This window comes from Dendrobates tinctorius, unplaced genomic scaffold (assembly GCF_039654945.1).
Source record: "Dendrobates tinctorius isolate UK_male_01 unplaced genomic scaffold, ASM3965494v1 ptg000215l, whole genome shotgun sequence".
NCBI lineage: Eukaryota > Metazoa > Chordata > Amphibia > Anura > Dendrobatidae > Dendrobates > Dendrobates tinctorius.
Window position 1 is genome coordinate 1,772,161 of NW_027361882.1, and position 13,013 is coordinate 1,785,173.

Consider the following 13,013-nt stretch of genomic DNA (forward strand, 5'->3'; position numbering starts at 1 on the left):
GATCAGTAGTGTAATATATGTACACAGTGACTGCACCAGCAGAATAGTGAGTGCAGCTCTGGAGTATAATACAGGAGGTAACTCAGGATCAGTAATGTAATGTATGTACACAGTGACTGCACCAGCAGAATAGTGAGTGCAGCTCTGCAGTATAATACAGGATGTAACTCAGGATCAGTAATGTAATGTATGTACAAGGTGACTGCACCAGCAGAATAGTGAGTGCAGCTCTGGAGTATAATACAGGCTTCGCTTCTTCGTTTTATCAGTGTTCTGTAACATCGCTTCTTGGAGCCATTTTCTACATCTCTTGAATTGCATCCAATAAAAGTCTCACATTGCTTCCTCCTATAATGCAGCGATTTGTTGATGTTACTCCTTATCAGGACAGTGGGGGAATCGCCCGTTTTCCTGCTTCGCACCTTTCCTCCCTAGTCATTGATTATCTGGATCTCTGCTCGATACCTGTGATTCCTTCTCTTTTGTTATTTTGAGTCATCCGGTTCCTCATTCTGTTACTTTTCTATCACATGACTGATGACGGCTCCATGAGCGACTGCTGGATCCATCGAGCAGTATTAATTAACTCTTAATGGTCAATAATATGGATTGACTCCATGACCCGCCATCTGCTCTGCCCACCGACTTGCACAGAGTCTTCTGCTCGTTATTGGATTTCATTATCACTTAATTCCAATTGTAATTCTGAAAAACCTGTAGAAAGTGAGAAAAGCTGCAGAATGAGGCCAGAAAAATAATTTATATTTTTTATCAACCGTGGAAGTGTTTATTACGGTGGAAAAACAGGAATCCGTACATTATTTCAGAACCTGAAATTTGAACTTTTTTGTTGGTTCTTTACTATTTATGCATCTTTACAGTTCCTTGTATAAGTAATCCAGCTCTAAAAGCTCATCAGAAGACCATAATTTGTACAGATGCTGTATCCATAAAGAAATCCAGCAGAATTATAAATGCAGCTCTGGAAATCTAATGGAACCTAAATGGAATCTGTTGCTGTCGTCACCTACTGTTGTAATGATCTGATGACTTTTAAGATTAGAAGTCCAAAAATATCATTTTATCCTTTCAGTTTGTTTTTAGTTTCCTGAATTTTTTACCAAAAAATGTCCATGCGCTCTTTTGGAACAATTCTAGATAAATGAATCCTTAAAAGTACAAAGAAACAGAGCCTATGTTATTTTTTTTTTGGTGACTTTGGACTAAAACTAATGAAATTTTTGTTGTGCTTTGTCACCAGGTGGATGGACGGCATGGACAATATGGGGGGATTGTAACAGAGACTGTGGAGGTGGGCTGCAAACCAGAACTAGGACGTGTCAGTCTCCCCCCAATGAAAGTCACATTTGTGAAGGTGTTCTGGAAGAAGGACGACTCTGCAACAGAAAGGCGTGTAGTGGTAAGTGTGTACTGTATAATGTGGGGGCCAAGGACAACTTCCCATCGTCTATGGATAGGAGTTGACCGTGTCCTTCACCGTCATCTATGGAGAGGACTTGACCATGTCCTACTCCTTCGTCTATGGATAGGAGATGACTGTGTCCTACACTGTCATCTATGGAGAGGAGTTGACCGTGTCTTGCACTGTTGTCTACGGAGAGTAGTTGATTTTGTCTTACACTGTCATCTATGGAGAGGAGTTGACTGTGTCCTACACTGTCATCTATGGAGAGTAGTTGATTGTGTCCTACATTGTTGTCTACGGAGAGGAGTTGACCGTGTCCTACTTCTTCATCTATGGATGGCAGTTGACCGTGTCCTACACTGTCATCTATGGAGAGGAGTTGACCGTGTCCTACTCCTTCGTCTATGGATAGGAGATGACTGTGTCCTACACTGTCATCTATGGAGAGGAGTTGACTGTGTCCTACACTGTTTTCTACGGAGAGTAGTTGATTGTGTCCTACACTGTCATCTATGGAGAGGAGTTGACCGTGTCCTACACTGTTGTCTACGGAGAGTAGTTGATTGTGTCCTACACTGTCATCTATGGTTAGGAGTTGACCGTGTCCTACACTGTTTTCTACGGAGTGAAGTTGATTGTGTCCTACACTGTCATCTATGGAGAGGAGTTGACCGTGTCCTACACTGTCGTCTATGAAGAGGAGTTGATTGTGTCTTACATGGTCGCCTATGGAGAAGAGTTGACTGTGTCCAACACCGTCATCTACAGAGAGGAATTGACATTGTCCTACACCGTCGGCTACGGAGAGGAGTTGACTGTGTCCTACATGTACAATCATTTTGTGTCCTAGATGTATTCATTCGCTCGTAACATTTTATTACAATGTATCTTCTGTAATGGTGACATCGTGACTGGCCCTGTATGACCCCAGAATGGGTCTGATCGGAGGAGTTGTCATCTTTTACCTTCAAGGACTTCCTGACTTTGAAAGCTGAGGTTGACTTGAAAAGTTGCCATTATTATGATGATTGTTTTGTTTTTCTGGTCTACGTTACACTCAGCTGTAGCAAGCCAGTGACATTTGACAGAAGTTGATGAGTGAGTAATCTGACAAGAGAACCCAACCGACCTGGTGATCGTCATAAGACGGACTTTGATACTGACTAGAGAAGAGCGAATACATTTGAGAAGAATTATATTCTACTTAAATTTTGCAAAAATTCTCATTCACCCAAATGGATTTTTTTTTGTAATTAATTTCTCTGGTGAGCCAACGAAATAGCATCTGTGGGCTGACATTCTTTTGGACCATAAAGGCCCGTCAAAATCCTTATACTCAGCTTTCCGGCCACTCCATTACTTACCACCACCTGTCCGTTCCTCACTGCATCTTCTGGTCTCTCACTACTACCCCTGGAATCTCCGCTCCTCTCAATCTGAACCGGGACTTCCAATTTTAATGGGGCCTGGCAGGGTTCTTCACATGTGTGCCGAAGCTCACAGCAGATGCCACCAATGGTGGGTGGATCAGAAGATGCAGCAAGGACTGGACAGGTGACTGTGAGGAGCAGAGGGACCGCAGAGATGAGTGGTAAGGTGAATTTTAGGTTTTATTTTTTTACATATTATTTTTATTAGGAACTACAATATTTTATATTATTACGGTATATTCAAAGAGTACAAATTCTCCATGAATTGATTTTTTTAAGAAAAAATGTACAAACAGGTGAGTTCGAATTTTTCCTGATCCGCTCATCTCTAACACTGGCACTATTGTCCCAGTGGCTACCTCTTTTATCACTTTGTCATTTTTATAAATACTTTATTGACCAAGTGGTTGCCAAATATTCTGGTTAACCACAACTATTGTGCAACACCATTGACTAGAGGGGCCACCAAAAGCTTTTATGCTTGTGATATTTTTGTGTAGCAATATTGACCCAAGGGCCACCGAATGTAAAGTCATAGTTCACTCCAACTCATCTGTTACACCAAAATATTAATCTGTAGGCCATAATCTAGTCCAAGCCTACTCTTGAAGCCATGATCACTTCTGTTCATGATTGTCATATGGCCACACGACATCGACAGGCAACTGCTCCTCCAGACTTTCCCAAAGTCATGCATTCATTCTCAGTGAGAAGAGTGGAGTAAGCCAGTGCCGGACACCTCTGTTGAAGGCTTATCTCAGATCAGTACTAAATGATCTAGTATGTTAAAATTCACCATGTCCCGTACTTATTCCCCCAATATTTGCTATTATGGAAGTCCGGAAGCCCCGGTAGACCTCATTTGGTTGACCGGTGTAATGCCACTTGAGTTTTTTTTTCTGAATGGTAGATGTTGGAGGAACACTTCGAAGACCCAATAGACTGTTGGTGACTCTACTGACTAAAGTCTAGTTTCTTTATCCAATTTATTAGAGTCTTTTTAGGATTTATTATTTGATTGGGGTTGACCAGGAATGGAACTTTAAGCTCCAGGGACCCAGAAGCGAAATGCGTAATGGGCTTCCGCAACTTCCTTTTTAACAGGTGACTTCTCATGTGGTTGAGAAGCCTTTGGGTTTCCACTGGCACCAGGGCATTTATGATCTGTGTACCTTTAATCACTGATCCGAATGACACTTTAAAGAATTTCCATTGATTAGACCGCCACTTATCCTTTGAATGATTATTCCCATCTGAAGCTTTTATGGTAATCGCTGGATATATGTCATCGAGTCCGGTGGTGCCAACGTTCTTAGAGAGGTGGTCACTGATGCACGGCTCTCTCCAATAGTTTCTACGAGAGTTCTAGAATGTATCAACTAGGTTTTATATAAAGAAAAGAAGTTGAGAAAATTCCCTTTACTTTCATTGTTGAGAAAGGAAGTTTCCGAACATTATGTCAGCGTCGTGTCTCGCAGCCAATGTTCGGAAGCTCAATTTTTTAGAGAAGAGCGATGATTAAACCTGATTTCCTTGGGCAGATGTGACTCCGACTTGCCTCATTCTTTAATTTAAAAACACTTTATGTTTTATAAGGAAAACCCATTTTAGCTAATGCAAGACTGGTTCTCATAATAATTATCTCCATTTTTGAATGGCGCAGTGATATATTTTTGATTAGATTGTCAGTCTAGGCTCCGGATTCCACAGCCCAGAGTCTTGAGGGTGCAGAGTACGTAATACGGCGGATTAATGAATGGCCAAAATTGAAAGCCGGGCGTTCATGTGGAAAGTGATTAGGGCGAAATTAGATGAAATTACTTCATGTATTTTTTACCTCTTCCATCATTAGAAATTATTTTGCAATTAGCGCCAGGTTCTCGAATGCCTCCAGACCTGCGAGGTCTAATCTAACTGACGGGAAATGAAGTTTAGATCATGTAGAACTCTGTTAGAAATGATATTCTGGTGACTGCATCTTATAGGGGTTGTCCACCTTTCTCAGGTCTTCTGGAGATAAGATGCTTGTTCTGAGGCGTGAAGAAAAAAAGTGCACAGTGTCCTGTTAAAATGATTAGGTCATGGACTGACTTCAGTAGGCACTTCGAGGCCTGTTAGAGGATGAATCTGTAAATCCTAAAACATTTGGTTGATATAAAGCCAAGAAAAGTGCAAACGTCTTCTCATTGGGCTTTTGGGTTAGGTTAATGATAATAATAATAATTTTATTTCTATAGCGCTGACATATTCCGCAGCACTTTGCATTTCAGAGGGGATTTGTTCAGACAATAGACATTACAGCATAACAATAATCACATAGATCATAACAAATACCAAGAGGAATGAGGGCCCTGCTCGCAAGCTTACAGTCTATGAGGAAAGAGGTAGACACGGAAGGTGGATGGGAACAGTTGCTCTCATTGTTTGGACCATCCCTAGTGTAAGAATCTGGTGTTCCTGTTGCTGCATGAACCAGTTAACAGTCTAAGTATGTAACAGTACAGACACAGAGGGCTATTAAATGCAAAAATCATGTGAGAACATGATGCGAGGAACCTGGTTATGGTAAGTGATTTTGAATGAGCCACACAGGGATATTTAATTTAAAGGGAATCTATCACCCCTTTTCTGAGATATCATATAATGATATCATTCTATTGTGTGTCACATAAGGATTCTCTTAGTATTTTTGCTTCCCTCTGACTCCGCACCTTTCATGCACAAATACCTTTTTTATATCGGTTCAGATGTATGTAAACTGCCGCAGTCTGGTCCGCTGGGCGGGGCTTATTCAACTGCTCCCTCCCCCCCTGTCTTCCTCTACGCATTTCTTCTTGTGTAGAGCGAGACAGGGAGGGGGGGAGCAGGTGAATAAGCCCCACCCAGCGGACCGGACAGTGGCAGTTTACATACATCTGAACCGATATAAAAAAGGTATTTGTGCATGAAAGGTGCGGAGTCAGAGGGAAGCAAAAATACTAAGAGAATCCTTATGTGACACACAATTGAATGATATCATTATATGATATCTCAAAAAAGGGATGACAGATTCCCTTTAATGTGTTGAGGCGGTAGGCCAGTCTGAACAATATGCTTTTAGGGCTCACTTAAAACTGTGGGGATTGGGGATTGTGCATTCCAAAGAATTGGCGCAGCACGCGAAAAGTCTCGGAGAAGGGAGTGGGAGGTTCTGATTATTGAGGATGCTAACCTCAGGTCATCAGCAGAACGGAGGGCGCGGGTAGGGTGTTAGTCAGAGACGAGGGAGGAGATGTAGGGTGGTGCTGAGCCATGAAGAGCTTTGTGGGTGAGGGTAATAAGTTTATACTGAATTCTGGAGTGGATGGGTAGCCAGTGTAATGACTGGCACAAGGTAGAGGCATCGGTGTAACGATTGGTGAGGAATATGATCCTGGCTGCAGCATTCAGGACAGATTGGAGGGGGGAGAGTTTGGTAAGAGGGAGACCGATTAGAAGAGAGTTACAATAGTCGAGACGAGAATGAATAAGAGAAACAGTAAGAGTTTTTGCAGAGTCGAAAGTAAGAAAGGGTCGAATTCTAGAAATGTTTTTGAGGTGCAGATGACAAGAGCGAGCCAGTGATCGAATGTGGGGGGCAAAGGAAAGCTCGGAATCAAGTATGACCCCAAGACAGCGGGCATGTTGCTGGGGAGTAATAGTGGAACCACACACAGAAATGGCAATGTCGGGTATAGGTGCATTAGTAGCGGGAGGAAACACAAGGAGTTCAGTTTTTCACAAGTTCAGTTTCAGATATAGTGAGGACATGATGTTAGAGACAGCGGTAAGACAATCACTGGTGTTTTGCCCAAAACCTAATGGCTACCAAAATAGTCGAAGAAATGATGGAGAGATTCTGTCTTTCAATTATATGATGACTCCAGTAGACACCATTGTTCTACTCTTCTAGAACGTGTATAGTAGTCAACCATGGAGCCAGTGTAGGGAAGGTGACCTGACGGACGGACTGACTGGTCATATTTCAGAAAGGAAAACTGCTAGGAAAGTGTAGGTGACGTGCAGTACCTTGGGTTGACCACTAGATGGCAGGGAGGAGTGTAAGTTCAGGACTTGACAGCAGCTTAGGGCTTTAGAAACCGTTGGTTATGGGGGGCGGAATCACAGGGAAGCGGGAAAGCTATAAATTTGACAGGAGGATTCCAGAAAGTTCCAGTCCCCTGGGGGAGCTCAAGTGACGAGGAGACTGTGACAGTTGGTGCACTGTGAGGAGAACCTAACCAGGGGACTGAGGAGAAAGGAAGTCAGGGGGTGGTCCTGACATAAAGTACCGCAGTATAGACGAGGCTGCGGGCGAAGGATATTGTATAGGGAACGACGTTTGACCAGTAAAATTACTGTTGGTGTTCAGGCCTAAGGCAGCCACAGTGACGGAGCTGTCAGAGCGTCACTAAGTGCGAAGAGACGGTGCGTACATATACGTCCCAGGTGAAAACTACGATACGACGATGTGTTCTGTAACCGGAGAGCCTTGAAGAGAATTGTGGTGTGCTGTGAGGCCGTCGTAGGGCCGGCGAGAGAATAAACTTGGACCTGTTGCACCCGAAACTTGCCTCCATCTTATGTCTGTACGTCACTGTGCGGTATACAGAGGGACCACCCCCCCAGCCCGGTCCACCGACCCTACACCATCACCAGGATACTTTCACTACTGGCTCACTCAGCAGTTCTATAATAATTGTGATTTATGTACTCTTTTATGTTAGTGATGTGCAAACTCTTTGAGAATAACATCCGTAATCATTTATAAAAGTACTAGCTGAAGAGCCCGGCGCTGCCCGGGCATAGTAACTAACTGTGGTTAGTCATAGCAAATTATAATTATCCTCCATCCCATAGTCCAGTGCCCATATACCCATCACACATCCTCCATCTCATAGTCCCATGCCCATATACCCATCATACACATCCTCCATCCCATAGTCCCATGCCCATATACCCATCATACACATCCTCCATCCCATAGTCCCATGCCCATATACCCGTCATACATATCCTCCATCCCATAGTCCCGTGCCCATATACCCATCATACACATCCTCCATCCCATAGTCCCATGCCCATATACCCGTCATACACATCCTCCATCCCATAGTCCCGTGCCCATATACCCATCATACATATCCTCCATCCCATAGTCCCATGCCCATATACCCATCATACACATCCTCCGTCCCATGCCCATATACCCGTCATACATATCCTCCATCCCATAGTCCCGTGCCCATATACCCATCACACATCCTCCTTCCCATAGTCCCGTGCCCATATACCCATCACACATCCTCCATCCCATAGTCCCGTGCCCATATACCCATCATACATATCCTCCATCCCATAGTCCCGTGCCCATATACCCATCATGCACATCCTCCATCCCATAGTCCCATGCCCATATACCCATCATACATATCCTCCATCCCATAGTCCTGTGCCCATATACCCATCACACATCCTCCATCCCATAGTCCCATGCCCATATACCCATCATACACATCCTCCATCCCATAGTCCCGTGCCCATATACCCATCATACATATCCTCCATCCCATAGTCCCATGCCCATATACCCATCATACATATCCTCCATCCCATAGTCCCGTGCCCATATACCCATCACACATCCTCCATCCCATAGTCCCGTGCCCATATACACATCATACATATCCTCCATCCCATAGTCCCGTGCCCATATACCCATCATACACATCCTCCATCCCATAGTCCCGTGCCCATATACCCATCATACACATCCGCCATCCCATAGTCCCATGCCCATATACCCATCATACACATCCTCCATCCCATAGTCCCATGCCCATATACCCATCATACATATCCTCCATCCCATAGTCCTGTGCCCATATACCCATCACACATCCTCCTTCCCATAGTCCCGTGCCCATATACCCGTCATACATATCCTCCATCCCATAGTCCCGTGCCCATATACCCATCACACATCCTCCTTCCCATAGTCCCGTGCCCATATACCCATCACACATCCTCCATCCCATAGTCCCGTGCCCATATACCCATCATACATATCCTCCATCCCATAGTCCCGTGCCCATATACCCATCATGCACATCCTCCATCCCATAGTCCCATGCCCATATACCCATCATACATATCCTCCATCCCATAGTCCTGTGCCCATATACCCATCACACATCCTCCATCCCATAGTCCCATGCCCATATACCCATCATACACATCCTCCATCCCATAGTCCCGTGCCCATATACCCATCATACATATCCTCCATCCCATAGTCCCATGCCCATATACCCATCATACATATCCTCCATCCCATAGTCCCGTGCCCATATACCCATCACACATCCTCCATCCCATAGTCCCGTGCCCATATACACATCATACATATCCTCCATCCCATAGTCCCGTGCCCATATACCCATCATACACATCCTCCATCCCATAGTCCCGTGCCCATATACCCATCATACACATCCGCCATCCCATAGTCCCATGCCCATATACCCATCATACACATCCTCCATCCCATAGTCCCGTGCCCATATACACATCATACATATCCGCATCCCATAGTCCCGTGCCCATATACCCATCATACACATCCTCCATCCCATAGTCCCGTGCCCATATACCCATTACACATCCTCCATCCCATAGTCCCGTGCCCATATACCCATCACACATCCTCCATCCCATAGTCCCGTGCCCATATACCCATCATACATATCCTCCATCCCATAGTCCTGTGCCCATATACCCATCATACATATCCTCCATCCCATAGTCCCGTGCCCATATACCCATCATACACATCCTCCATCCCATAGTCCCGTGCCCATATACACATCATACATATCCGCCATCCCATAGTCCCATGCCCATATACCCATCACACATCCTCCATCCCATAGTCCCGTGCCCATATACACATCATACATATCCGCCATCCCATAGTCCCGTGCCCATATACCCATCACACATCCTCCATCCCATAGTCCCGTGCCCATATACACATCATACATATCCTCCATCCCATAGTCCAGTGCCCATATACACATCATACATATCCGCCATCCCATAGTCCCATGCCCATATACCCATCATACATATCCGCCATCCCATAGTCCCATGCCCATATACCCATCACACATCCTCCATCCCATAGTCCCGTGCCCATATACACATCATACATATCCGCCATCCCATAGTCCCATGCCCATATACCCATCATACACATCCTCCATCCCATAGTCCCGTGCCCATATACCCATCACACATCCTCCATCCCATAGTCCCATGCCCATATACCCATCATACACATCCTCCATCCCATAGTCCCGTGCCCATATACCCATCACATATCCTCCATCCCATAGTCCCCTGCCCATATACACATCATACATATCCTCCATCCCATAGTCCCCTGCCCATATACACATCATACATATCCTCCATCCCATAGTCCTGTGCCCATATACCCATCATACACATCCTCCATCCCATAGTCCTGTGCCCATATACCCATCATACATATCCTCCATCCCATAGTCCCATGCCCATATACCCATCATACATATCCTCCATCCCATAGTCCTGTGCCCATATACCCATCACACATCCTCCATCCCATAGTCCCATGCCCATATACCCATCATACACATCCTCCATCCCATAGTCCCGTGCCCATATACCCATCATACATATCCTCCATCCCATAGTCCCATGCCCATATACCCATCATACATATCCTCCATCCCATAGTCCCGTGCCCATATACCCATCACACATCCTCCATCCCATAGTCCCGTGCCCATATACACATCATACATATCCTCCATCCCATAGTCCCGTGCCCATATACCCATCATACACATCCGCCATCCCATAGTCCCGTGCCCATATACACATCATACATATCCGCATCCCATAGTCCCGTGCCCATATACCCATCATACACATCCTCCATCCCATAGTCCCGTGCCCATATACCCATTACACATCCTCCATCCCATAGTCCCGTGCCCATATACCCATTACACATCCTCCATCCCATAGTCCCATGCCCATATACCCATCATACATATCCTCCATCCCATAGTCCCGTGCCCATATACCCATCACACATCCTCCATCCCATAGTCCCGTGCCCATATACACATCATACATATCCTCCATCCCATAGTCCCATGCCCATATACCCATCATACACATCCTCCATCCCATAGTCCCGTGCCCATATACACATCATACATATCCGCATCCCATAGTCCCGTGCCCATATACCCATCATACACATCCTCCATCCCATAGTCCCGTGCCCATATACCCATTACACATCCTCCATCCCATAGTCCCGTGCCCATATACACCTCATACATATCCTCCATCCCATAGTCCTGTGCCCATATACACCTCATACATATCCTCCATCCCATAGTCCTGTGCCCATATACCCATCATACATATCCTCCATCCCATAGTCTCGTGCCCATATACCCATCACACATCCTCCATCCCATAGTCTCGTGCCCATATACCCATCACACATCCTCCATCCCATAGTCTCGTGCCCATATACCCATCACACATCCTCCATCCCATAGTCCCGTGCCCATATACCCATTACACATCCTCCATCCCATAGTCCCGTGCCCATATACACCTCATACATATCCTCCATCCCATAGTCCTGTGCCCATATACCCATCATACATATCCTCCATCCCATAGTCCCGTGCCCATATACCCATCACACATCCTCCATCCCATAGTCTCGTGCCCATATACCCATCACACATCCTCCATCCCATAGTCCCGTGCCCATATACCCATCACACATCCTCCATCCCATAGTCCTGTGCCCATATACCCATCACACATCCTCCATCCCATAGTCCCGTGCCCATATACCCATCACACATCCTCCATCCCATAGTCCTGTGCCCATATACCCATCACACATCCTCCATCCCATAGTCCCGTGCCCATATACCCATCACACATCCTCCATCCCATAGTCCCGTGCCCATATACCCATCATACATATTCTCCATCCCATAGTCCCGTGCCCATATACCCATCACACATCCTCCATCCCATAGTCTCGTGCCCATATACCCATCACACATCCTCCATCCCATAGTCCCGTGCCCATATACCCATCACACATCCTCCATCCCATAGTCCTGTGCCCATATACCCATCACACATCCTCCATCCCATAGTCCCGTGCCCATATACCCATCATACATCCTCCATCCCATAGTCCCGTGCCCATATACCCATCATACATATTCGCCATCCCATAGTCTCATGCCCATATACCCATCATACATATCCTCCATCCCATAGTCCCGTGCCCATATACCCATCACACATCCTCCATCCCATAGTCCCGTGCCCATATACCCATTATGACATCATCATCACCATGGCAACTGTTATGACATAACCGTCACAATTGCAACCTATGATGAACCAGCGTCGCCATGATAACAATTGTGACATCATAATGAGGGGCGGGGCTTGATGCACACACACTTTTTCCCCATTATGTAGATAGGGGCAAAATTGTTTGGTGAATTGGAACGCGCGGGGTTAAAATTTCGCCTCACAACATAGCCTAGGACACTCTCGGGGTCCAGACATGTGACTGTGCCAAATTTTGTGGCTGTAGCTGCGACGGTGCGGATGCCAATCCCGGACATACATACATACATACACACACTTGAGCTTTATATATTAGCTTCTCAAGTTATTAAATTGTTTTATTTGATTAGACCGCATGAAATTAAGCAAGTTTGTAACTGACTTGTCTTTTCTGTCTGCTTTCATTCTTTTGCAATGAGAGCTTTGATCTTACATAGAGTACAGCTCGTTTTCATGGAGCTCGGCCACCAAACCCTGATCCGAGAGTGTGTAGTAGTTCCATTCCAGGAGAGCGGTTAACTTTTAATTTCCCAGCCACCCCTCCATCAGCCCCTTGATTTTGATGCATCTGTTATCTGCTCTCTTTCCTCTTCTATCTCAGCTCCTGATGATCTGCTGTTATCAATCCTGTATAATCACAATCATCAGAATCTTATATCATGGCTCTCACTGTCCCCAGCTGTGCGCTT

At 45.5% G+C, this 13,013-nt stretch overlaps 1 protein-coding gene across 6 annotated transcripts in view; it reads left to right on the plus strand.

Annotated features, from left to right (window-relative positions):
* ADGRB1 (adhesion G protein-coupled receptor B1) overlaps positions 1–13,013 on the plus strand; it is a 758,475-nt gene that overhangs the window by 389,416 nt on the left and 356,046 nt on the right. For all 6 annotated transcript variants that reach the window (XM_073555047.1, XM_073555046.1, XM_073555048.1 and 3 more), the window contains exon 3: positions 1,262–1,420. In XM_073555047.1, coding sequence (XP_073411148.1) covers positions 1,262–1,420 — 159 coding nt within the window. The remainder of the gene's footprint in view (positions 1–1,261; positions 1,421–13,013) is intronic.